This window comes from Micromesistius poutassou (genome assembly GCF_964030765.1).
Source record: "Micromesistius poutassou genome assembly, chromosome: 3".
NCBI classification, from domain to species: Eukaryota; Metazoa; Chordata; class Actinopteri; order Gadiformes; family Gadidae; genus Micromesistius; species Micromesistius poutassou.
Window position 1 is genome coordinate 6432744 of NC_140273.1, and position 23872 is coordinate 6456615.

Here is a 23872-nt window from a genome sequence, read left to right on the forward strand (position 1 = left end):
TTATCTTTTAAGATTAGTGTTAACCCCAACCCTATGAAATAATATATTAATAACTTAGTTAACGAAAACCCCATTACCTTGGTTAACATTAACAATATTAGTAAAACAATGAATACCATTATGAAATGATTGCTAGACCAATTTATTAACTGTTAGTTAAAGCAAATTACTGCATTAACTAATGTTAATTATTCATCTATGTACCCTTATTGTAAAGTGTTAAATTTTTATAAAATATGAATAACGAAATTACTGGAAGCTTAATACACTGGGAAAATAAAACTATAAAAAACACGAATCATGTACGTCTCCATTATGTTACCATGATCCCTTAAACCCCATATAAATAAATAATTGATTACCTCCCAAAGTCTATTTTCTATTAAGCTTTTGCTTAAATCCGGCCAGTATGTAGATGAGGTCGTACTTTTGGGTTCAAACTAAAATGTCCCACATCCAGTGTGTGGGACGATGGCTAATGTTTGACTGTATTTCACCGGGACATGGACAGAACTGGATTTAAGCCATGTCAGTTAGGACCCACAAGGGTTGGGAATCACTGGCTAAACCGAACACAGAATGTTCCAGACAGACAGTTTAAAACAGACCCTGATCACAAACTAACTTCATCGGGTCAAAAAGGCCATTCTGGTGCCATCTGTCAATTAATGCAAACAAAACAATGGACTGTCTGACTGCAATGAAATATTTTTCTTGATAGTGTGACAGCCAAATTGATCTGAAGTCTGAGCAACCTCATACTCACCATCAAGTTTGTGAATAATTAATCCAACAGAAACACCACAATATAAAAGACACAATGCAGGTCAAAGAGAACCAGTTCACCCTCTCCTGAACACTAAATCAAAACCAGTTGCCCTTTATATAAGGAAATCATTTCCCTTAAACCTTTGAAGATATAAAAAGACAGTAGGTCAAAGCTCCTTTATTAAAGAAACAAGGCAAATATACAGCCTTTAAATTTTATGCAATTTCCTTCAGGAAGGTGAACAACAAAGTGACGAGTTCATGATATTCCTTTTGAAAATCTTTCCGCCGGGTGGAAAATTAAATCCGACACTTACAGAATGAACCGTAGTAAAAATGAAACAACAGATTCAACTCAAATGATTAAGATACATGGATACAGACGGGGGAGGGTCTAAAACTGGGACGTGTCGCCTGGTGTTCAGTACTGCGAGTACTCCTTGGTCTCTAGTTTGGCAACGATTCGCTCCAGCTGTCTCTTAGCTTCACATTGGGGGAAGTTTCCCATTTCATAGTATTGAGGTGCAATCTTCACCAGCCTAGAATAGGAAAGACACGTACAAAATGAAGTTAGAAAATAACACGTTTGTTTCTTTACCTCCGAATACCACAGAACAAATGTGTTACTGAGGAGTTTACATAGAGATATTTAATTATGTTATTACAAATAATATTATTTTGAAATATTTTGTATTTTCAAGATTAATGAAAGTGATGCAGCATCTGAACTTAAGGGATGATGGCCACTTAAGCAATATGATACCAGATGCACCAAATATCAGTGATGGGGATATGAGAGCACCCCACTCTACACAGAGCGCACAGGAGAGAAGAGGCGCAGAAGAGACCCACCATTCTGGTTTGATGTCTGTACACGTGCGGATGTAGTTCTTGGTTGTGAGGACAAACTCGTTGTAGAGCACCCACTCGGGCTTGTGATCCAGGACGGTGGAGGGGTGCAGCTGCACCACCTGGTTGTCCTTCACTGTGAGGTAATGACCCGTACGCTCTAGATGGGCCACCTGGGGAGAGAGGAGGGGGAGAGAGTGCAAGAGAGGCAGTGACAGAAAGGGGGGCAGAGAGACAGAGAGAGAGCAAATATTTTAAGAAAACTAGATCATTGTTATAAATGTCAGTCATCAGGAAAACACAAAAACAGCGGGAGGCCATAATCGCATTACGAGAAACCAGTGTCCTGCTCTTAGGGAGTGTCCGGTCAGTGTTGAGGGATGGTGTGTGCAGAGCGCTCTCCTGCTCTTAGGGAGCGTCCGGTCAGCATTGAGGGGTGGTGTGTGCAGAGCGCTCTCCTGCTCTTAGGGAGCGTCTGGTCAGCGTTGAGGGGTGGTGTGTGCAGAGCGCTCTCCTGCTCTTAGGGAGCGTCTGGTCAGCGTTGAGGGGTGGTGTGTGCAGAGCGCTCTCCTGCTCTTAGGGAGCGTCTGGTCAGCGTTGAGGGGTGGTGTGTGCAGGCCGGTCTCCGGGCTCACCTGCATGAAGAAGCCGGTGCAGAGCGAGCGGCGGATGTTGATGTAGTAGTCCCGGCTGGTGAACTCGGTGCTGCGCCGCGGGAGGCTGAAGCGGTCCATGATGCGCGACAGCTGCTGCCGCACGTTGTCCGCAGACACCAGCGAGCGGTAGTTGACAAAGTTGTCGTAGCACCACTGGTTGGACTCATGGTCTGGTTGGAGAAGACATGCCGATCAATACTCACTTTGTACTGTGGTGTGCTCTAGGAGTCAGGAAGGGAAGCCAGGACCTTTGGGCTGGGAACGCCCTGACCACTCCGATGTCCTGCTCCTTTAGAGCGCCTTGGGTGGCATTACGTCTCACATCACAATCTCTTGGCTCTACTATGGACTTTTTTTACTTCTGACATTTTAACACATTTTTATTTTACATTCTGTCCTTTTTTGGGGGTTCTTTAAAAGCAATGACTTTTATTTGAACATCCACTCTAAACCAAAGGGCCCATTTTCAAAAGAGAATTGAACTTCTCAACGTGGTTTTCAAACGATTAAAAGGGCGACACAACAAAATGGATTGGTCGCCCATAGTACCGCAAAATGACCACGACTTGTTCAATTGCATTTAAACATTGGAGCGAATCCAAAGCGTGACTCACTCTGCTTGAAGGCGTGGTAGACGTTGAGGAAGGTCAGGTGGTCTCCGTCGATGTGGGCGAAGCGCATCTTGGACTCGTCGGCAGCCTTCTTGGCCTCGGTGGGTCGTACGAAGCACTGCGGGACTAGACAGGGTTGGTGAGGGCCCCAACACAGCCGCCCACAGGCATGAGTCAACGCATCCGCAAACACACATGGCGCAAAGCCAAGGAGCAAAGCCTACGCTGCCGCTGCTGCTGCTGCTCAGGAACAAGAGAGTGGGCCCAGTCCTACACAACCTCTAGGGGGGGGACGGAACAGAGCAGGGGCCAGACTCCAAAAGAACTGTTTCAAGATACTAGAGATGCTCTGATCATCATTTTTAGGCCCTATCACCGGCAGGGGAATGGGAATCTTCCATATCTTTTAACTATATTCTGGATAAGCGGCAACCACCAGTTTCGGTTCCAATAGAATAAAAATAATTAATTTTTTCTCTTTGGATCCCCCATTACTGAAACATGTCGCTAAATGCGTTCATCAAAGCCTAGAATGTGACCGTCATATACGGTACTGAAATGTGCCTGTGCGCATACTGCTGTATATACGATACTGAAATGTCCCTGCACCCATACTGCTGTATAAACGGCACTGAAAGGTGCCTGCGCGCATACTGTTGTATGCAGAGTAACAACACTGAAAGTAAAACTTCCTTGTTTGCCATCTTTACAGCAACCCCGTGAAATCCTGCCAGTGTAGCATAATTTTGCAGACGGGAGAACTCATGCTGCAACTGGCAAGTTCTGCTTTGATTAAAAAAAGGTTGTGCAAGTTATTTTCATCGCGTGATCAGCTTTTTTGCACTTTAGGGGTTCTCTGATCAAGCTATTTTTGGCCTATATCAGCCGATCACCATCGACCGATCATTGAAGAAAACTGGTTTGCGTGACAGGATGAGTGTATATATATTTGCAATGGACGCCACGGTCTACTTTTTAACAGTTAACCAGTGCTGGCCGAGTTTGGGTTCGACAATCACATGCTTACAGATCCCTTCCTCCAGCAACATGATTGGTCGAAACAAAAAAAAAAGAAAAAAAAAAAAAGAAACGTACGGTTCCCCCAGATTTGAGCCAGTCTGCCATCAGACTTTAGATTTCAATTTTAAATCTGATTTTTGAGGGGGGGGTGAGGTGTTGGGGAAAAAAGGGGATCTGGATCAGATCAGGACTGTTGTCGTCAATCCTCCAACTCTGCAGTTTGATGGATTGGCTTTGTGAAATCCCAAAAATAAGAACTGCAATGCGTCATTATCAGGCTCTGACACCAACACTGATGAGACGTTGAAACGGTGGACTGTTTGGGTAAACTAAAAGGGAGAAACACTGGGGATGGGGTGTGTCTATAGAGGAGTTGTACAAGAAGATGGTTTTCACTTTGATTGCCCCCCTTGAGTCTTCCAAGGTAACAATTAACGGGTAGAATAACGAGGAGAGGATTCTGGGAAAATGAGCAGTAAAGGAAGGAAATACTTCTGCATTGTGGAACGCCTCAATGCAGAAACAACGCCTACGAAATAAACAAGCTTTAAGCAGTATAGTAATATATGGATTGCTTTCGTTAGAATAAAAGAGGTTCAGGTTCAGCTATCGATACATAATATAATTGTAGTTATAATGACCCGGCTGTAATTTGAGAATTGTAATTCTCAAAATACGGTTTGTCCGGCATTGGTATATTATGACAATGCCGAGTTTATATATTTGTTATACACATATAATGTACTGTATATAGATTTCATGCTTACTTAACTCAAAAATATAACATTTTAAATTACTTTGTGGTCATGTAATTTAAAACAACGATTAGACGTACATCTTCTGGTCTAATAAAGTGCCATGTTTAGATTTAAGTGCTTTGGTTTGCGTGTGGCTGTGCTAGAACCGATATACCATTTGTTGAGTCATCCCAGCTCTGGGCATTACCTGACAGCATGGCGGTGATGGAAAGGATCTCGTTGGAGCAGTTGAACTCGCAGCTGGCGATGACCAGCTTGGCCAGCTGAGGGTCCAGGGGGAACTCCGCCATCATGGAGCCCAGCTCAGTCAGGTCTCCGTCGTCGTTGAGTGCCGCCAGGTAGTTGAGCAGCTCCAGGGCCCGCATCAGCGTCTCGGGGGCTGGAGTGGGCGGGGCGATGGGGGGACTGGTCATGGAGCAGTATACCAGGCCAAAACCCTAACCCTATGAACCAGGCTTCATGGAGCAGCATACCAGGCCCAAACCCTATAAACCATGCTTCATGGAGCAGTATACCAGGCCCAAACCCTATAAACCAGGCTTCATGGAGCAGTATACCAGGCCTTAACCCTAACCCTATAAACCAGGCTTCATGGAGCAGTATACCAGGCCTTAACCCTAACCCTATAAACCAGGCTTCATGGAGCAGTATACCAGGCCTTAACCCTAACCCTATAAACCAGGCTTCATGGAGCAGTATACCAGGCCTTAACCCTAACCCTATAAATCAGGCTTCATGGAGCAGTATACCAGGCCTTAACCCTAACCCTATAAACCAGGCTTCATGGAGCAGTATACCAGGCCTTAACCCTAACCCTATAAACCAGGCTTCATGGAGCAGTATACCAGGCCTTAACCCTAACCCTATAAACCAAGCTTCATGGAGCAGTATTCCAGGCCTTAACCCTAACCCTATAAACCAGGCTTCATGGAGCAGTATTCCAGGCCTTAACCCTAACCCTATAAACCAGGCTTCATGGAGCAGTATACCAGGCCTTATGAACCAGGCTTCATGGAGCAGTATACCAGGCCTTATATACTAGGCTTGTACAGCAGCGTTACGGAGAGGTTAAAGCCCGCCCTATAGAGCAGGCCTTCCTGGTCCACTCACCTGGCGGGTCCATGAAGTCAAAGTGCACAAGGTCATCGATGCCCAGCTTCTTGAGCTGCAGAACCACAGAGCCCAGGTTGGACCTCAGGATCTCAGGGTACGTGTTGTCCTAGGGAGGTTAAGGGGCCTTGGTTAACAAATGTCATATCCCCCCCATCAACACGAGTCCTCGCTTGCAGGAGGTCCATGGGAGATTTAGATTTTAGCAATCTGAGCTAAAGAATAATGAATACAGAGAGTTTGTGTTCAAATTGGCTGCGTTGGATAGTCTAAATTAATTATGTCAAGATTATATAAAACTGATCAAATATGAGGTTTGGAATGTCAGTAAGAAAGGAAAACTAGTTTGAGCCCGATACCATTCAGAACATTTCCATGTACTTAGATGTAATGAACCTCAGTTATACTGTTAATATTCGCATTTTGAATTCATAAGATCTCGCAAAAAAATCCTCCATGATTCTAACGATGACACCTGGTACCCTCCCTACCCTGACCCCTCCTGGCCCATCCCGTGTACCTGCATCTCTGTCTTGTAGGCCTTTTCCGTGTAGAGGCGGAAACACTTCCCAGGCCGCGTGCGGCCGGCACGCCCCGCACGCTGCTGGGCGGAGGCCTTGCTGATGGCTGTGACCAACAGCGACTCCACCCGGATACGAGGGTTGTACACCTGGAGGCGGTGATCAAAACACCAGCCGTCACACATAGCTCCACGTTGTTCTTAAGGGAGCGATGCCACAAAGCCTTCCCTCTCACTTACCTTCTGTTTGGCGAAGCCGGGATCGATCACAAACACCACACCGTCGATGGTCAGGGAGGTTTCTGCGATGTTGGTCGACACCACAACCTGGGGCAGAACGACAAAGGCTTCTCAACTACATGTCTTGGGGATTTGACAAGAAATGTGATGTAGAACGGCATTGAGACGGATTGAGTTTGCTTCATAGGGCATTTGGGGATCATCTCTGAACACATTTTACTGACATGGATTTGACTGTGCTTTTGTCATAACTTTTCTCTTAGGCCTTTGGAAAAAATAAGTGCTTTATCTATATCCCTGTACATCCATCCATCTATATATAATGTACTATATTTTGGCTAATTATTATTCTTACAACCCATTTCAGCTGACACCCCATTTAAATTCAGAGCAACATCTCACGGGGACTCTCTTGGCCAATAGGATTTCTATATTGGTTTGGCATGGACTGTGATTGGCTCTCGTTCGGTGTGGTGGGCTGGGCGCTACCTTTCTCCCTATTCCACCGCCGGGCTTCCTGGGTGGAGGCGGCTCAAAGATCCTCTGCTGCTGCTGCGGGGGCAGGGTGGAGTACAGGGGGATGATCTTGATGTCCCCCACCTCGGGCCCCAGGTCGTCCACCTCGCGCTTGATCCGCTTGCACGCCTCGTCGATCTCCTGGAGAAGGGGGGAGGACCACAAAGATGGAGGACATTAGTCCAGTGGTGCTCAAACCTTTTTGGCCAGCACCATCCGATTGGAATAAGAAAATAATGCCACCAGTTCCCGTAATGTGTTTAGGCAAAAAAGTTGTTACTGCTTTCAAATTGAATGAATGAACCCCTAGCTCAGCAAAGTGATGAAATGGAAAAAAATAATAATAAAAAGAAATCACTGAATGAGCTGTCTGCAAGGTCTGTATTTATATCATTGGGATTCACGCCAGATTGTGTAGTTCATGCATTATAATTTTTTCACCTCTGTGAACACGGGTTCATTGTACAGCTACAACTCATTTCTATCGTTTTCGTATCGTCTGTCCAAATGCACTTCATTTCTACTGAGTTGGGCTTTCCCCTTCACTCAAATATATGAAATGATCCCTTCCATCCATTGGCAGCATAAAGCTTCCATCCCATCTCCCTGCAAACCTCCTACAGTACCCCCTGCAGTACCTGAGGAGGGCGCTCCTCCCACGTTGAGAAACACTGCACTAGTGGATTTAAACCGTTTTTGATCTGCTTCTCAGTGAGTCGGTTGCATATATTTGGACTACTGTTGAGACCACATTAAGGAAATGAGTTTGGACTGTGGCTACTCCTTGATGCTGCAGTGGACACCATCACGGGTTACCGTGGTTACTACGTTCAGATGCATGTATAACACAACCTGCCAGGTGGTGCAGTCCACTGGGTCGGACCATTCAACATCACACCTGGAGGTAAAGCAGGGGCCCCTTTGAAAAACAAAACGTGTGATTACAGACCTCTTGCCCCGTGAGGAAGAGGAGGCAGTCGCCCTCCTCCTCCTCACACATGTGGATCTGGATGACGGTGCGGATGGCCGCCTCCAGGTAGTCCCGCTCGGGCTCAGGGGTGTAGAAGATCTCCACGGGGTGGGTGCGCCCGGGGATGGTCAGCAGGGGGCAGCTGTCGAAGTACACCTGAAACTTCCCCGCGTCCAGCGTGGCGCTCATCACGATGACCTGGTGAGGGAGAAGACGGGGCAGCGTTTTGTTTTTGGACGTCTAGCGTGTTCTTCTACGTCAGCATAAGTGTGGAGGTCTCCGTGACCACAGAAAGACATTGATGCATGTCAACATGGATGGAGGGGCCAACATTTACACTGTCGCATGTTGTTCATTTTAAACACAAGGTGGCAGTGTTTTTCTGTATTTACAATAAATGTACAATACATTTGGGAAATTGTTACCAACCAACCAACCACCTGCCGTCGCTTTAAATCAACCACAGCCTTGGTTTATAGAACAGTTTATATTAACCAATCAGACATTCATTTGAAAAGCACAACACTACAACTAGCATGAAGCGTGGGAAATACGTGTAGACTTTAATAGAACTGCACCTTGAGGTCCGACCGCTGCCGCACCACCTCCTTCAGCACCCCCATCAGGATGTCGGTGGCCAGGGTCCGCTCGTGGGCCTCGTCCAGAATGATCACGCCATAGCGCTCCAGCAGGGGGTCGTTCATGGCCTCCCTCAGCAGCATACCGTCTGTCATGTACCTGCACACACAGATATAGTTCAACATTGTTTTTGTGACGCCAGACTACCTTTTCCGAGGGGGGGGGGGGGGGGTGTGTGTGTGTGTGTGTGTGTGTGTGTGTGTGTGTGTGTGTGTGTGTGTGTGTGTGTGTGTGTGTGTGTGTGTGTGTGTGTGTGTGTGTGTGTGTGTGTGTGTGTGTGTGTGTGTGTGTGTGTGTGTGTGTGTGTGTGTGTGTGTGTGTGGGGATGGTGAAGCTCCGTCTGAGCAGCGATTTATTTAACGTCCACGTCCGAGTTAGGCTTCCCGGACACAATGGTATAATGCTACGGTGTGTGGAGGATTTAATATACAACATCGCTTATTATAACAATCATAACAGTTACACAACGGTACAAAAAAGTATCATAACGTCGGCCGTAACCATGTTGTAAAACTGTCAGCCCAAAAAACTTTTCAATCACAGTGTTAGAATTCCAGCTGAAACAGTGGTCTCAATGGCCCTTTTGACTGACTTTTTATTTTTATTAGATTTATTCTATTTATTAGATCCTACTATCTTGAACTTATCTCTCAAACTTGCGCCAGTCCATTTCCATTTGTATTTTTTCATTGAGCTTTTATCCAACAGGCAACCTATAGTGAATACAGGTACTGGTCCATTAAGGTAGGTAGCTAAGGGGTTGGGGCATCTTGCTCGAGGGTCCCTACAGGTTAGGCTGTGGACATCAGGGATTGAACCCAGCACCTTTAGTACACTAATGCCGCTTTTCCACCAACAGTACCAGCTCGACTCGCTTGACGCGCCTTTTTTTGCGTTTCCATTGGCAATAAAAGTACCTGGTACCGGGTACTTTTTTTAGTACCACCTCCGTCGAGGTTCCAAGCGAGCGGAGTAGGTACTTTTGTGTGACGTAAACAGGCTGCTGGCCACTGATTGGCCAGCGGCTGCAAACGGGAATAATCACTCAAAGTTAAGTTGTGTCCGGCGTGGCTGGAGTCCATGAACCCTCTCCCGAGGGGGACACGGATCAGCATTTCGCTGTTTAGTTTTTGTGTCGTTCCTTTCCCAGGGCTCGAGTTTCGCCTCGATCAACGTTACCGTATGACAACAATAGACGCACAGTCATTGCGCTTTTTATTTTATTTCCCATCATAACCTTATCCGGGAATCAGGAAATAGTCTTGATCAGATTTAGATTTCCCGGGAATCCCATCTCCCGGGATTAAAACCTAATGACGACCGGCCCATGTTAGAGAGGTTCTTTTCTACGACACGCCCACTTTGAAGAAGTACTTTTTTAGATGGAAACGCGACGTGCCTGGAACCAAACCGAGTCGTGCCACGCTAAGTCGTGGCGAGTTGAGCTGGTACTGTCGGTGGAAAAGCGGCATAACTTACTTCAATATGGTTTTGGCCGAACTGCAGTCCTCGAATCTGATCGAGTAGCCGACCTCCTGTCCCAGCATGATGTCCATCTCATCAGCCACTCTCTGGGCCACGCTCATAGCAGCCACCCTCCTGGGCTGTGTACAAGCCACCGCGCGCTTGGGCCCCGGTACACCTTTCACCAGGTCCACGCACCACTGGGGGATCTGTACAGCGAGACGACATTAGGAGACATATATTTTGAGACATTTATTTTGAAGCCACTTGAACAGTGGTTTCAAAATTGTCATGGTCACAGCAGTGATAGCAACCATAAGCAAAAAAATATGCTTGATTCCTTTGTTAGTATATTTGAAACTGAAAATGGTATTGCTGATTTGACATTACACAGGGATAGAAGTTAATAATATATATTTTTTTACATAGTCATGAGAATGTACTGCTTATTTTACTGTATTTAACATTTGGTAGGAACTCAGCCAAAGGTAACTCCCCAGGTGGGTTACGGCATGAAACAGTTAGGGAACCCCTGCTTATGAGCTATTTTCCCACTTGTCTGCATAGCGTTAGCACACACACGAAAATAACATTGTGAAAATGCACGACAAACCTGGGTTGTCTTGCCGGAGCCCGTCTCGCCAACAAGCACAAAACTTTGATGACGCGTGATGATGTCGTTGAAGCTTTCCTTATAATCCCACACCGGCAGTTGTAACCTCTTTTTAAGGATCTCATAGTAGCGCGGTGTGTGTGGCAGGTTGGTGAAAGGATTTATTTGCTGGTGCATGGCTAGGCTGGGTTTGATGGGCGCAATAGCTGCTCCGAGAGGGACACAGTTGTAGGAGACACCCGGGGGCTTGACGTCCTTCTCCCGGTCTCTATCCCGGTCCCGGTCTCGGTCCCTGGAGCGATCCTCCCGATCTCTATCCCTGTCTCGCCTGAACAAAGATTGAAAATGTTTTACTTCGTCAGTTTGAAATAATGACTTCATTCTGGATAATAAAAACAAACAGATTACAAATATATGTACAAATACAATACTATGCGAAATAACTATATGTTTATTAACGTATTTTAGCACAGTTCATTGTTGGCGTGCATGACATATGGGGCTATCTCTGAGCTAACGAGAAGCACATGTGCTAGGACGGAGCCTGGACGTTTGACAGAGGATAGCGCTGTCCTCGCTAGCCTTTAGCATGCTACCACCAATAATAAACAAATACACTTTAGCTGGACCACAACTGTATATAAGATGGTCACTGCATGTGCATGATTTAACTGCAGCTGTGGTGCATTTAATACAGTTTACTAGAACAAAACAACAGTGTATCAGATGACAACACTGGGATTAAAAATAGATGAATGGTTTATAAGAAGCTAACGTTGCAGCTACGTAGCGATCAGTAGCCTAGCCCGGCGCTTATAGGTTCGATAACGTAGCTAATACTGTTAAATGTTAGAATGTAACTCACCCATCAGACCGCTTCTTACTGGTGGAGTGGTCATCGCCCAGATCTAGACGATGTCTTTTAGACATGTCTTTTGGGACAATTGTGTGATATTTCAAAACAAACTGTAGCTAACATCCAGCAGCTAGCATCCAGAAGTCACTGCCTTTCCCGACAAGCGGCGCTGGATGCGCGCATGCGCGAAGACAAACAAAACTTCCGGCGATGCGACCACCCGCTGTGTGACGTTGGCTCAAAGCAACAGTCCCGAGTGTGGTGGTTGCGATTTAAAGTAGTATAGTTTTTCTTCTCTATGTCTTGCAAGTGTGATCTTTTATATGATTTGATATTTTGCAGGATCCAAAAAGAGTTCACTCGACACGATTAGATTCAGATCAATAATCAGATTACTTTATTACAGAGCCAGTGAACGCAAAACTATGGAAGCATATTTTTGCATGGTAGCCAAAGCCAACTATTATTCTATGATCGTGAACATAGTAATTTATGCCATTTTGTCACTTCTGGTAAAATGGAAAAGAGTATTAAAAAAGAGTAAAACTGTAAAATCCGATGTTTTTGCCCAAAGCTTTGGTCTCCCAAAAACAGTACTCTGAATCGAAGGCGGGCTTTTGGTGACGCCGAGGTGCCTTCATTCGTCACGACGAAGGGACGATGGCAGCGAGGTGTTTGTTGATGTGTGGAGCTCTGCATGAGCAGTGGTTGACAAAGAGGTTTGAGCTTCCCAGACACTTATAATGTAACGCGTCAATAGGGATGTGTGGAGCTTGTTCAGGAGGAGGCCCTCCCCAGACAATTTTTTCCCTAGGCTGCGCATGCACGACTACTCCTATGGGCCACACCTCGAACCTCACCAGCCATCCTGGGGTCGCCAGAACCCTGGAGTTCAACACGAGGAGCGTCTGGTGGCCTACAGTGGAGGCTGATGTAGGCGCCTGCGTTGCTGCATGCACAAACCCGCCAGGGGGAAAAGCACCAACTCACACCAACTGGCAGCGGGTCTCTCTCCTTCATCCTCTACCTATTGGCAGTCGGCCCTGGTCGCACATTGCGCTGGACTTTATCTCCATACTCCACCCTCGGAGGGATTCAAGGCCATTCTGGTCGTGGTTGACCACTTTTGCAAAGCCGCACACTTAATTTTCCTCCCCAAACTCCCGTCAGCCCAGAACGCCGGGCTGGTGGTGCAACATGTGTTCCGCATCCACGGCCTTCCCCAGGATGTCATGTCAGATCGAGGTCCTCTATTTATCTCCAGATTCAGGAAGGCATTTGTCTGGCTTCCATCCCCAGTCACACGGCCAAATGGAGCGAGTTAACCAGGATCTAGAAGGGATACTGAGGTGCTACGCCTCCAACAACCCGGCCATCCTGGAGCCAACGTCTCACATGGGCAGAGTGTGAGGGCCTTGAGTGTGGCACTCGCCTCCCATTCACTTTCAATTGGACACGTGCTCGCGTCAACATTTATCAACACTTTGTATTATCCTTATAATTTTCATATGAGTGTTGCAGTTCTACTTGTAAGAAGACTAAAATGCAAATTCAATTGTTTTGCCATAATACAATTAGTTGACTGATTATGAACAAGTTAATTGTGAGAAACAGTTGTAATAGAAATCAATTATAGTAAAGACATCTTTACTATAATTCTTCTTTTACCCAAATTTTTCACCTGAAGTCTGATTTCAGTCCCCTCCTGTGTAGTCCAGCACTCTGACAATGGGGGTAACCTCCCCTAACCCAGTGGCCCTAACATACATAAGAAGGCGAGGCTCACACACACAGACTCTCACATGGCTTTTTCATCTTCTGTTTTCTTTATTTTCCCAACCCACAGTATCTTCATTGTAGATAACAAGACTTTAACAATTGGATCTTTGTTAATTTAATACTGAATGTTCTTACTTTTTTATTATATTTTTCAGGTATTGGTCTCTCGATTATTATCCCTAAATTATATTAAAACCATGAATTTTTACTTGTGTTGTAATTTTACTAACTAAACCTCTATAATCCATCTTTAAGACAATAATGGCAATGTGATAAGGGACTGTTTGGAATTTATGGAATGGACCACCGGAGGAAAATAGGGGGGGGGGTTATGTCTTAATATTCTTTGTTGAGGGGTGGGTCACCCAACAATTTTTTGTCTGAAGGGGGGGGGGGGGGGGCGTAAAGCCTTCTTAAGGCCACGTCATTCGTAACCTCTACTTTAAGTTCTACCTTAACATCACGTGTGTTTCCCGAAACGTTCTTTGCTACGAATCTCTTTCGTAGCCTAGGTTGTTTGTTGGTAAGGTTGGTCTGAAGCACTCGTAGAACCTTCTTAGCTCTACCGTAGTGATGTTGCTCCTGACGCTAGTCGCCGCCACTACAGTAACCTAAATCCCTGTTGCGCATGGAACTGCCACATTGGCATTGTCGTGTTTCACCAATATTATATACAGTACAGTAGCCTACATATATATTCAAAAATGAACAAAACCTAAATTAAAGAAATGTTACTGGGAAACGAATAAACCGTTATAAGCAACGCGTGAACTAAGCGGTTTTTTTCAACCACCGCATCTTTCCATTGACAATGCGCAAAGCTCGCACACAGACAGGTAGCAAAAAGCAAAGCAGTCTCAGAATAAACAGTAGCCTATTATATAATAGGCTAAATAAACTATTCAAAATTTAGCTTTCATTTCAAAATGTCTATTTTCATAAATAATAAGTCAGACACCTTTGTAAACAGAAAATCAGAAAATAGCCTAATTTGAACGGCTGCGACAGATGTAGGCCTAATTAAGGATGTGATTCCCTCAATCTCCTCCACTGTTTCTATATTTTCTATTTTTTTTTTAAATCAGTGTAGTGGTTCTCAAACTTTTTCGGTCAGGGAATTTTCAAGCCCCACCTGCCCCCATCTCCCCAACACAATGCTAATGAAATACGCCAAGCTTAACATTTCCAAATTTATTGAAGTAACATCAAGTTACATCATGTTGTATCTAAATTCTAATTCAATTACATCAAATAATAGCAAGTTCAACAATAGAGAAAATAAAAGTGCAGTTGTGTCATAACTTGCATCAAGTTCAAAAATAGAGAAAATAAAAGTGCAGCTGTGTCATGACTTGTATCAAGTTAAAAAAAAAAAAAAAAAGACGAGCAATGCATTTGGCAAGACAGGTGAGCAAATTAAGCTTAAAATATTACAATGTATTTAAAATTGAAATAAATCATTATTAGTGATACATCTACAAAATATGCGAGCAGTGCCCCCAGCTGAGAAGCGAGCTTGAGTGTCAGCGGACACACTATCGGACGTAGAGGATTCCAGTGATGAGGCTCCGCAGCATCGGGACGAAGCTGCTGCTTACATTGATTACAACACCTAAAGATGACACTTTTGGTGTGTGATCGTAGTGGGGAGAGCATGGTCGTTCATTTCCCAATATTGCTCAGATTGACAGATTTATCCTCGCCATCCCTGCTCAGTGCATCCAGTGCAGCAAGCGAGACTTCTCCGGTGCTGGATCTGATATTCAGGAGCGGAGGAGTCAACTAAAACCGTCAACAGTGGATGATGTGCCACGCCAAACACCACTAGTGTAATTCCCCGGCGCTCCATCTTAGGCCTAAAGCCCAGTTCAGACCAAAGATTCGAGACGCAACGACTTGCAACGAGACTGTTTTGGAACGTCGCAGGGGAAAAGTTGCAGCAGTGTGAACTGGTCGTCGCAAGGCGGCTGATGCCATTGCAAGGAGTCACCAAAGATTGAACATGTCAAATCGCCAGGTCCAGTTTTAGAACGCAACGATGTGGCTATTTCTCTTCAGCCAATCAGGACACAGCACAGAACAATTTAGGCTTATTAAATACGCTTGTAGATGCTAACGGTATTATCTTTGGTTCCAGAACAACGATTGTAGACATGCCTCCATTCCGACACCGCACTTATTTTACATGCCCTGCAAATGTATATATCAGTGTTCGAATTACGTGGGAGCCAACGTGGGAGCCAGAGGTTACTGAGATCCCAAAAAGGCAACAAAGTCAAAAAACTGAGGGGGTCTCTCATATCTGAAGTTGTCATTGTGGCATTGTGATTTCATCTTAAACAACGCTCATTATCCATCCCCGTGCGGTCTCTTACCATTAAAGACGTTAAATTAAAAATATAGGCTACGATACGGCACGTAGACCGACTCATTTCATGGATTCCAGGTTGCCTTTCCATCGGTCGCATTCGTCAGGTGAAAACTAAATGTCAAGGGAAAGAGGCGGTGGTTGAAAAAAGTATTTTGAACGCTTATTAAGTTCACTCATTGCTTGTAATGGTTTATTCGTTTCTCTGTATCATTTCCTTCATTTAGAAGACAGTTAAATATATAAAATAAAATAAATAAAATAAATAAAATAAATAAAATAAATAAAATAAATAATTAATTAATTAATAAAAAGTAAAAAAAACCTGCTCACAGGTAAAAAAAAAAAACCTGCGCACACAGGTAAAAAAAAACAACCTGCGCGTGCAGGTAAAAAAAAACAACTACCCACGCAGGTAAAAAAAACAAACAACCTGCGCGCAGGTCAAAAAAGAAAACTGCGCAAACTGCGCGAGCAGGTCAAAAAAAAAAAAAAAAAAAAACCTGCACACGCAGGTCAAAAAAACCAACTGCGCTTCTAAATGAATTGATTGATTTATACATTTGCAGGGCATGTAAAATACGTGCGGTGTCGATACTTCTAAATGTAGGAGTCTTCGTAGCGCGCTAAGAGTGGACGTTATGGGAAACCGGGCCCAAAGCTCTTCTGAATGCGCAGAGATTCCAGAAGATGGATCATATCTGAAGCTGACTGGTTCCACGTTGCCTAGCAAAGTAAACATTCGTTGAACACTTCTACTACCAGCAGAAACGCTACGAACATAAAGCATGTCAAATGTTTTTTTGCTTTCCATATCTGACCTAACTCTGTCTCTGGGACTTGCTGGTGGTTGACTGGTGTGCATTTACAGTAGCTGCAGGCATTGCCCTGTGGTGGCAGGTCATAGTCGCATTCGTTGCACTTCAGGCACCTACCCCTCTGCACACCACGTTTATCCTTCATGTTAGTTTTTTGCTGGACAGCAGTTACTCCTCCTTGGCCTTGAGCTGTGGCTTTCGAGTGAAGCGAGAGAGGTCTGTTTGGACGCCACCCGTAAATATACGTATTCTTCACATATTCTTTCAGTGAGCGGTGATTATTTGTGAAATTGTGCAAACGACAGCCTTTTCAATGCATTTGGAAGTGTAACCAGGTTAAAATCAGGGTTTTGAGTACTCATGAGTATATACATAGAGTTTATTGTTTTTCGTAATGTTTTGTTAGGTTGCTATTTTGCTATTGTGTTTTGTGATTTATATGTTGTATATATCTGTTTGTTTATCTGTAATGTGGCCATCCCGCCAGGAGGGGGCGTAATGGGGGGTGAATGGGAGACGGGGAAGGGAGGGTGAGAGGTCAGGGAAACGCGCGGGAGTTGGGAAAAAGAGAGAGGAGGAAAAGACGTGTCCAAAGAGCACATGTTAATAATAGTTTTCAGCTAAAGTGGATGACATATCAGCTTTACAGTTTGGTTCACCCAGCGGAGTTCGAGTCCGACTACCAACTTAACCAGTTGGAACGAGTGGCGGTTGGTTAACGCAGCCAGCGTCGCTGCTAGGACCAGCTTCTTGGGGACCGCGGACCGGGCAGAGGCGCCGACGGGCTTCGTTCGCCTTCCTCCGGCCAGGAGGAACCAAGGCAACACGCCAAGGACGAGTGCCGTTGCCACGGACTTTTCATGGACTCTCGGGGTTCTCCCTGGAACACTACCGACACACTACCGACGTCACCCACCACTCACCTGTACGTGAGTACGGTCCTCGTTCGCTCATAGGAGTGAAGAGGAGTACGCGGCGTCATCAGGCCTGCAACGGGGGTTTCTTTTGTTTCTTTGTTTTCTTTCATTTAGAATGCCGGCTTAGGTTAATACGTGTATATAGCCATGTTGTAACTGTTTCACTTTATTCTAAAGCAAGTAAACATTTGAAATCATACATTTTTGTTTGTTTGCTTATGTGTAGTGTTTATGTCACTGTGTATGTTTAAATGTGTTGTTCGTAGTTAAGGGTACTGGTTACATTTTAATCAATTAATTTAGGGAATCTAAACTATTCAAAAAAGTATTCATGTTAGGTTAAAGAACCTAGGGCCCTGCCCTCTATCGATCAGGGGTAAAAGGGGCTACATAAAATGGAGGCCCCGCTGGGATAAGTTTGGGTTTTCAAGATAATCAGTACCAGTTAAATACTAGTGAAATTAAAGCTGCAGTAAATATATATATTTTTTATATATATTATATATATTTTTTACTAAAATTTGAGAATGGAAAGTCAAACTGAGCTTGTGTCAGAGCTAAAGGGCTGGTGCCGTGGAGAAGTATTGGATGAGGCTCATGCACTCATGGTTCTCATTCGAGAAGATGTGGAAGTCACACAAATTGAAGAGACCCTGCACACTGTTAAATGTCTGGGACGTGTTCGTGTCCGAAGTAGGAATTACAACATGAGGCGCAACAGGTATATGATCCTGTGTGAGTGTCGTGAAACGCTAAAGAGGGAAAATGTTCCTGCTGAAGTGATGCCTACTGATGGTAATGAGGCGTGGCCTATAGTCATAGTGGGTGAAGCCCTATCTGCACCGGTAGATAGTTTCAGTGAGTTGCTAGCCGGAGCACAGCAGGCTGAGGAAAGGACAGGGGAGAAACCCCAGAGCAGGTCCCCTACTCCAGTTTCCCCCAGTAGCCAAACTGAGTCCATTCTGCGTGCACTTGGTGAGTTGCTTGACAAGACAAAGCCCACTGTTGATCATGGAAGCTATCGCCGCCTACGCATTTTTTCTGGAACCCTGCCCATTCCAGCAGGTGAAGAGCAGTTTGAACACTGGCTAGAGCAAGCATGGCTTATGGTCGAGGAGTGTGATTGTTCTGTTAAGGAGAAAAGACGTAGACTAATGGAGAGCCTTAAAGGTCCCGCGCTGGAAATAGTTAAAGCAGCCAGAGCCAGCAATCCTGATGTTAGCCCTGAACAGTGCCTGGAGGCAGTTGAGCATGTGTTTGGGACAGCAGAGTCTGGAGATGATCTGTACTTTGCGTTTCGTTCAATGCAGCAGCAGTCAGGCGAGAAGCTCTCTGACTTCCTGAGGCGTCTTGAGCGGTCGCTAGATAAAGTGATTAAGAAAGGTGGTGTCCTGCTGGACAGAGTAGATAAAGTACGGTTAGAGCAGCTGTTGAGAGGTGCTGTAGCATCTGACTTGATGTTGGTCAATCTCCGCCTAAGAGAAAGGAGAGACAAGCCGCCAACTTTTCTCCAGTTGTTGAAAGAGTTAAGGACAGAGGAGGAGTATGAGGCCTCAAGGAAAAGGCTCAATCCCGCTGTGCAAAGTGTTCATGTTAAGCCAGAGATTGACGTTAAACAGGCTGAAATCCAGGGCTTAAGGGCAGAACTAAAAGATCTCAAGGCCCTGGTAGCTGCTGTGGTGACTAGGCCAGATCAAGCCATGTTTGAACATGTGGAGACAACGCCCTTCAATGCATCTCTGCACAGTGAGCCTGGTTCTGACTCTGAGCTAAAGGCATTGAGAAAGCAAATGAAGCGGCTACAAACAAAGTTCACCCATAAGGTAACTAACAAGGAGACTGCGGCCGCAGTCTCAACAGTAGAAGCTTCGAAATATGACTCCCGTTCTCCCCATGGACCACCAAGGGTTGCAGAGGAGAATTTCTGTTACCGTTGTGGGGAGAGTGGGCATTATGCAGGAAAGTGTCAAAACTCTGAAAACCAGGCCAAGGTTATCAAGAGACTGATTCAGGCCCTGAGAGTATCAAAAGACAAGCAGCAGACAAGAGATGTCACAGCTGATGTTGTGGACTGCGGGGTGAAGAAGAGTGCAGTTTCTGTGCAGAGTACAACTATCCCTGATGGTTTGGTTGGGCCACCTAGTCTTGTCAAGTTGAAAGTTAGTGGTCAACCCTGCACCGCCCTGTTAGACAGTGGGTCTCAGGTGACGATTATATTTGAGCCTTGGTACCAAAAGTACTTGTCAGATATACCGATTCAACCTGTCTCTGGTTTGGCCCTTTGGGGTTTAAGTGAATCCAGCGTCAGTTATCCCTACCGTGGCTACGTAGTGGTGGACCTGGAGTACCCTGCAGAAATTTTGGGCACAACGCAAACTGTGACGTTCTCGCCCTCATATGTCCAAGCCCCAAGACTGCAGATCAGACCTCTGTCATTGTGGGAACAAATGCCAGTCATGTCAGACGCTTGGTGAAGCAATGCAGGGACAGTGGTATTGATGTAACTCAGACCCTGGGCATTAAAGCTTATGAAACAGGCGAACACGCTCCTCCAGAAGTTCTGGAGGAGGGAGGAGATGATGTTGGTCGTGTGAGGTGGCAAGGACCTGGTCCTTTGACTATTCCCTCGGGTGGTGATGTGCATGCTGTTTGCAAAATCGAGCTCACGCATGCTGTTGACCAAGAAATCCTGATTGTAGATTCCTCACCACTAGCCCCACTCCCCGCTGGTGTGACCTTTCAGCCCATGGTAGTGTGCAGTCAGGCAATGGACATTAATAGTTTCAGAGTTTGGATGAATAATGACTCTTTGAGAGAGACATCCATACCAGTGGGAACAGTTATTGGCCACATGCACCTGGTTGATTCAGTCGCTACCATCCCTCCCAAAGAAACAACGTCATCAGAGTTTGATGCAAGTATGATCAACTTCGGAGACTCACCAATCTCAAGAGAATGGAAGAGCAGACTTTGTGAGAAGCTGTCACAAAGATCCCATGTCTTCTCAACGGAAGAGTGGGATGTCGGTTTAGCCAAAGGGGTAGAACACCATATCCGACTATCCGACCCGCGACCGTTTCGTGAGCGTTCACGTCGGCTGGCACCTGCAGACATTGAAGATGTGCGCAAGCACCTTCAAGAACTTCTGCAGGCCGGTATCATTTCTGAGTCCCGAAGCCCTTATGCTTCCCCTATAGTTGTCGTTAGGAAGAAAAATGGAACTATTAGGATGTGCATTGACTACAGGCTTTTGAACAGTCGTACCATCCCAGATCAATACACAACACCTTGTATTGACGATGCGCTGAACGCCCTGACAGGAAGCCAATGGTTCTCCGTCCTGGACCTCAGAAGTGGCTATTATCAGATAGCAATGACTGAAGAGGACAAGGAGAAAACGGCATTCATCTGCCCATTAGGCTTCTACCAGTTTGAGCGAATGCCGCAGGGCATAAGCGGAGCTCCGGCGACCTTTCAGAGGTTAATGGAGAAGGCAGTAGGCGATATGAACTTGCTCCAGGTGTTAGTGTACCTCGACGACTTGATCGTTTTTGGAAGGACTCTTGAGGAGCATGAGGAAAGACTGCTTAAGGTGCTAGATCGTCTGGGAGAAGTTGGACTGAAACTGTCGGTTGACAAATGTCAAGTCTGCTTGCCAAGGGTGAAGTACCTTGGACACATAGTGTCCGCTGACGGGGTTGCTCCTGATCCTGACAAAATCGAAGCAGTCACAACCTGGCCTCAACCGACCAACTTGAAGACCTTACAATCCTTTTTAGGATTCTGCGGCTATTATCGACGATTCATAGCCAATTATGCAGCCATTGTTCGACCCCTTTCAGAGCTCACAAAAGGTTACGCTCCAACCCAAAAGAGCAAGAAAACTGCTCAAGACAGGAGTAAGATCTACCTGAAAGAGTCCGAGCCATTCGGGGACAGATGGGATCAGTCATGCACAGAGGCATTTCACCAGATCATCCACTGCCTGACGCATGCACCTGTCCTGGCATTTGCAAATCCCCAAAAGCCCTACATCCTACATGTAGATGCAAGCTTGAAGGGACTTGGTGCAGTACTCTACCAAGAGTACACGGAGGGTTTGCGACCAGTGGCATTTGCAAGTAGAAAACTGAAACCGTCAGAGAAGAACTACCCAGTCCACCAGTTGGAGTTTTTAGCTTTAAAGTGGGCTGTAGTTGACAAACTTCATGATTATCTGTACGGGGCCAGATTAACAGTACGTACCGATAACAATCCTCTTACGTACGTGCTCTCCACGGCAAAGCTCAACGCAGTAGGGCACAGATGGCTAGCTGCCTTGTCCACGTACGAGTTTGATTTACAGTATCGTCCTGGCCGACACAACATAGACGCTGATCTATTATCAAGAATGGCACCAGACGAAGAGAGCTCAGACGAATGGGTGACCTTATCACAGACTGGTGTGAGGGCCATATGTCAGCGTGTCTGCACCCCTGAGACTCCTACTCATCCCCTGAGGTGTGTCGATCAGTTGGGAGCATCTCCTCGGTGCATTCCAGATATTTATGCTCATCCAACCTTCTTGGCCTCGGATACCTTGAAACAGATGTCAAGGCAGGAACTTAAGAGGGCACAGGAAGGGGATGCAGCTATAGGACCCACCATTCAGGCCATCAAAGATGGAAAATGGCCTGAAGAGGAACATGCCAGCCCAGAACTCTCCCAGTTAAAGAGAGAGATGGGGAAGTTGACCATGAAGGATGGACTGCTGCATCGTTTGAGCAAACGATCTTCTGGGGAAGTTGTCAGTCAGTTAGTCCTGCCTAAGGAATATCGAGAGATGGTGCTGAGGTCAATGCACGATGACCTAGGACACCTGGGGGTAGAGAGAACTATTGACCAACTGAGGAGCAGATTCTTTTGGCCAAAGATGTCTCTAGAGGTTGAGCAGTACATAAAGAATTGTGGTGAGTGTGTCACTCACAAATCTCTTCCTCAGCGAGCTTCCCCCTTGCACCAGATCGTGAGCAAAGGTCCTATGGACCTTGTGTGCATCGACTTTCTCTCGATGGAACCTGATTCAAAAGGCATCAGCAATGTGTTGGTTGTTACAGACCATTTCACACGCTATGCTCAGGCTTTCCCAACAAGAAACCAGAAAGCTCAAGTTGTAGCAAAGGTCCTGGTGGAAAAGTATTTCCTACATTATGGACTACCGGCGAGGATCCATTCGGATCAAGGAAGAGACTTTGAAAGCCGACTGATAAAAGAGCTCCTGACCTTGATGGGGATTCGCAAATCGCGGACGACTCCCTACCATCCTCAGGGAGACCCTCAACCAGAGAGGTTCAACCGAACCCTATTGTCCATGCTAGGGACTCTGGGCCGGGAGAGAAAACGCAGCTGGAGCCAGCATGTTGGCCATCTGGTCCATGCTTACAATAGCACAAAGTCTGATGCCACCGGATACTCACCATATCGGCTGATGTTTGGCAGAGAGGCCAGACTCCCTGCTGATGTGTGTTTTGGAACCTCTCCAGATGGCATTGAGGATGGTTGTCATTCTCGCTATGTAGCTAAGCTAAAAGAGGACCTGAAAGAAGCCTTCAAGCTAGCATCTGCGGCTGCAGATAAAAGGCACCAGAGAAACAAGAAGGCTTATGACCAAAGAGTTGGAATACAGTCCTTGGAGATCGGCGACAGAGTGCTGCTCAAGAACTGGGGGCTGAGAGGAAAACACAAGTTGGAAAGCCGATGGAGCCCTGATCCTTATGTGGTGGTGGGGAAGATGCCTAACCTTCCAGTGTTCACAATAAAACGTGAGAATGGAGGAACTGGCACAAAGACCATTCACAGAGACAATCTCCTTCCCATCGGGCAGTTTGTGAGAATCCCAAACACAGACTCTGTAATTGACGTACCTGTCGGACCAAAAACCAGAGCTGTGACTCGCCAGAAGAGCAAAATAACCTCACTTGAGACGCAAAAAGCGCAAAGGGAGTTACAAGAAGTGTCTGATTCGTCATCTGACCCTGAGTTTTATGCACCTTGCAATACTTACCCAAGAGAGTTTCTTCACAGAGCTCTATATGATGATAGACACACAGTTGCTGCCCAAGAAGGGAACCATCAGGCAGATGGAAGTGGTGCTGATGCTATATCCTCATCTGATGATGACGCAGAGCCAGAGCATCATAGCTTGAGAGACCAAGAGTCTGATCGAGAGTTAGCTCCTGGTGACACCAGTGATGCTGATTCAGAGTCTGGCCCTGAGCAAGAGACTTTCAATGTGTCCAAAGATAATGGGAGGCTAAGATCTGAGCCTAGGCCCAAGAGAGCTGTAAAGCCAACAGTCAGGCTTACATATGATGAGCCGGGTAGATCCAGAGATCAGCCTTTGACCATTGTTCACAGAGGT

At 45.8% G+C, this 23872-nt stretch overlaps 1 protein-coding gene across 1 annotated transcript; it reads right to left on the reverse strand.

The window, feature by feature from the left end:
* Positions 1-930: 930 nt before the first annotated feature.
* Positions 931-11745, reverse strand: LOC311340937 (ATP-dependent RNA helicase DHX15). The gene is made up of 14 exons (XM_084465847.1): positions 11600-11745; positions 10735-11062; positions 10137-10330; positions 8597-8756; positions 7998-8216; positions 7022-7189; positions 6533-6619; positions 6293-6442; positions 5773-5881; positions 4850-5041; positions 2888-3010; positions 2253-2443; positions 1621-1790; positions 931-1307 (listed from the first exon to the last, which is right to left on the reverse strand). The coding sequence occupies exons 1-14, from the start codon at positions 11662-11664 to the stop codon at positions 1190-1192; spliced, it is 2274 nt and encodes a 757-aa protein (XP_084321973.1). The 5' UTR covers positions 11665-11745; the 3' UTR covers positions 931-1189.
* Between the last annotated feature and the right edge of the window lie 12127 nt (positions 11746-23872).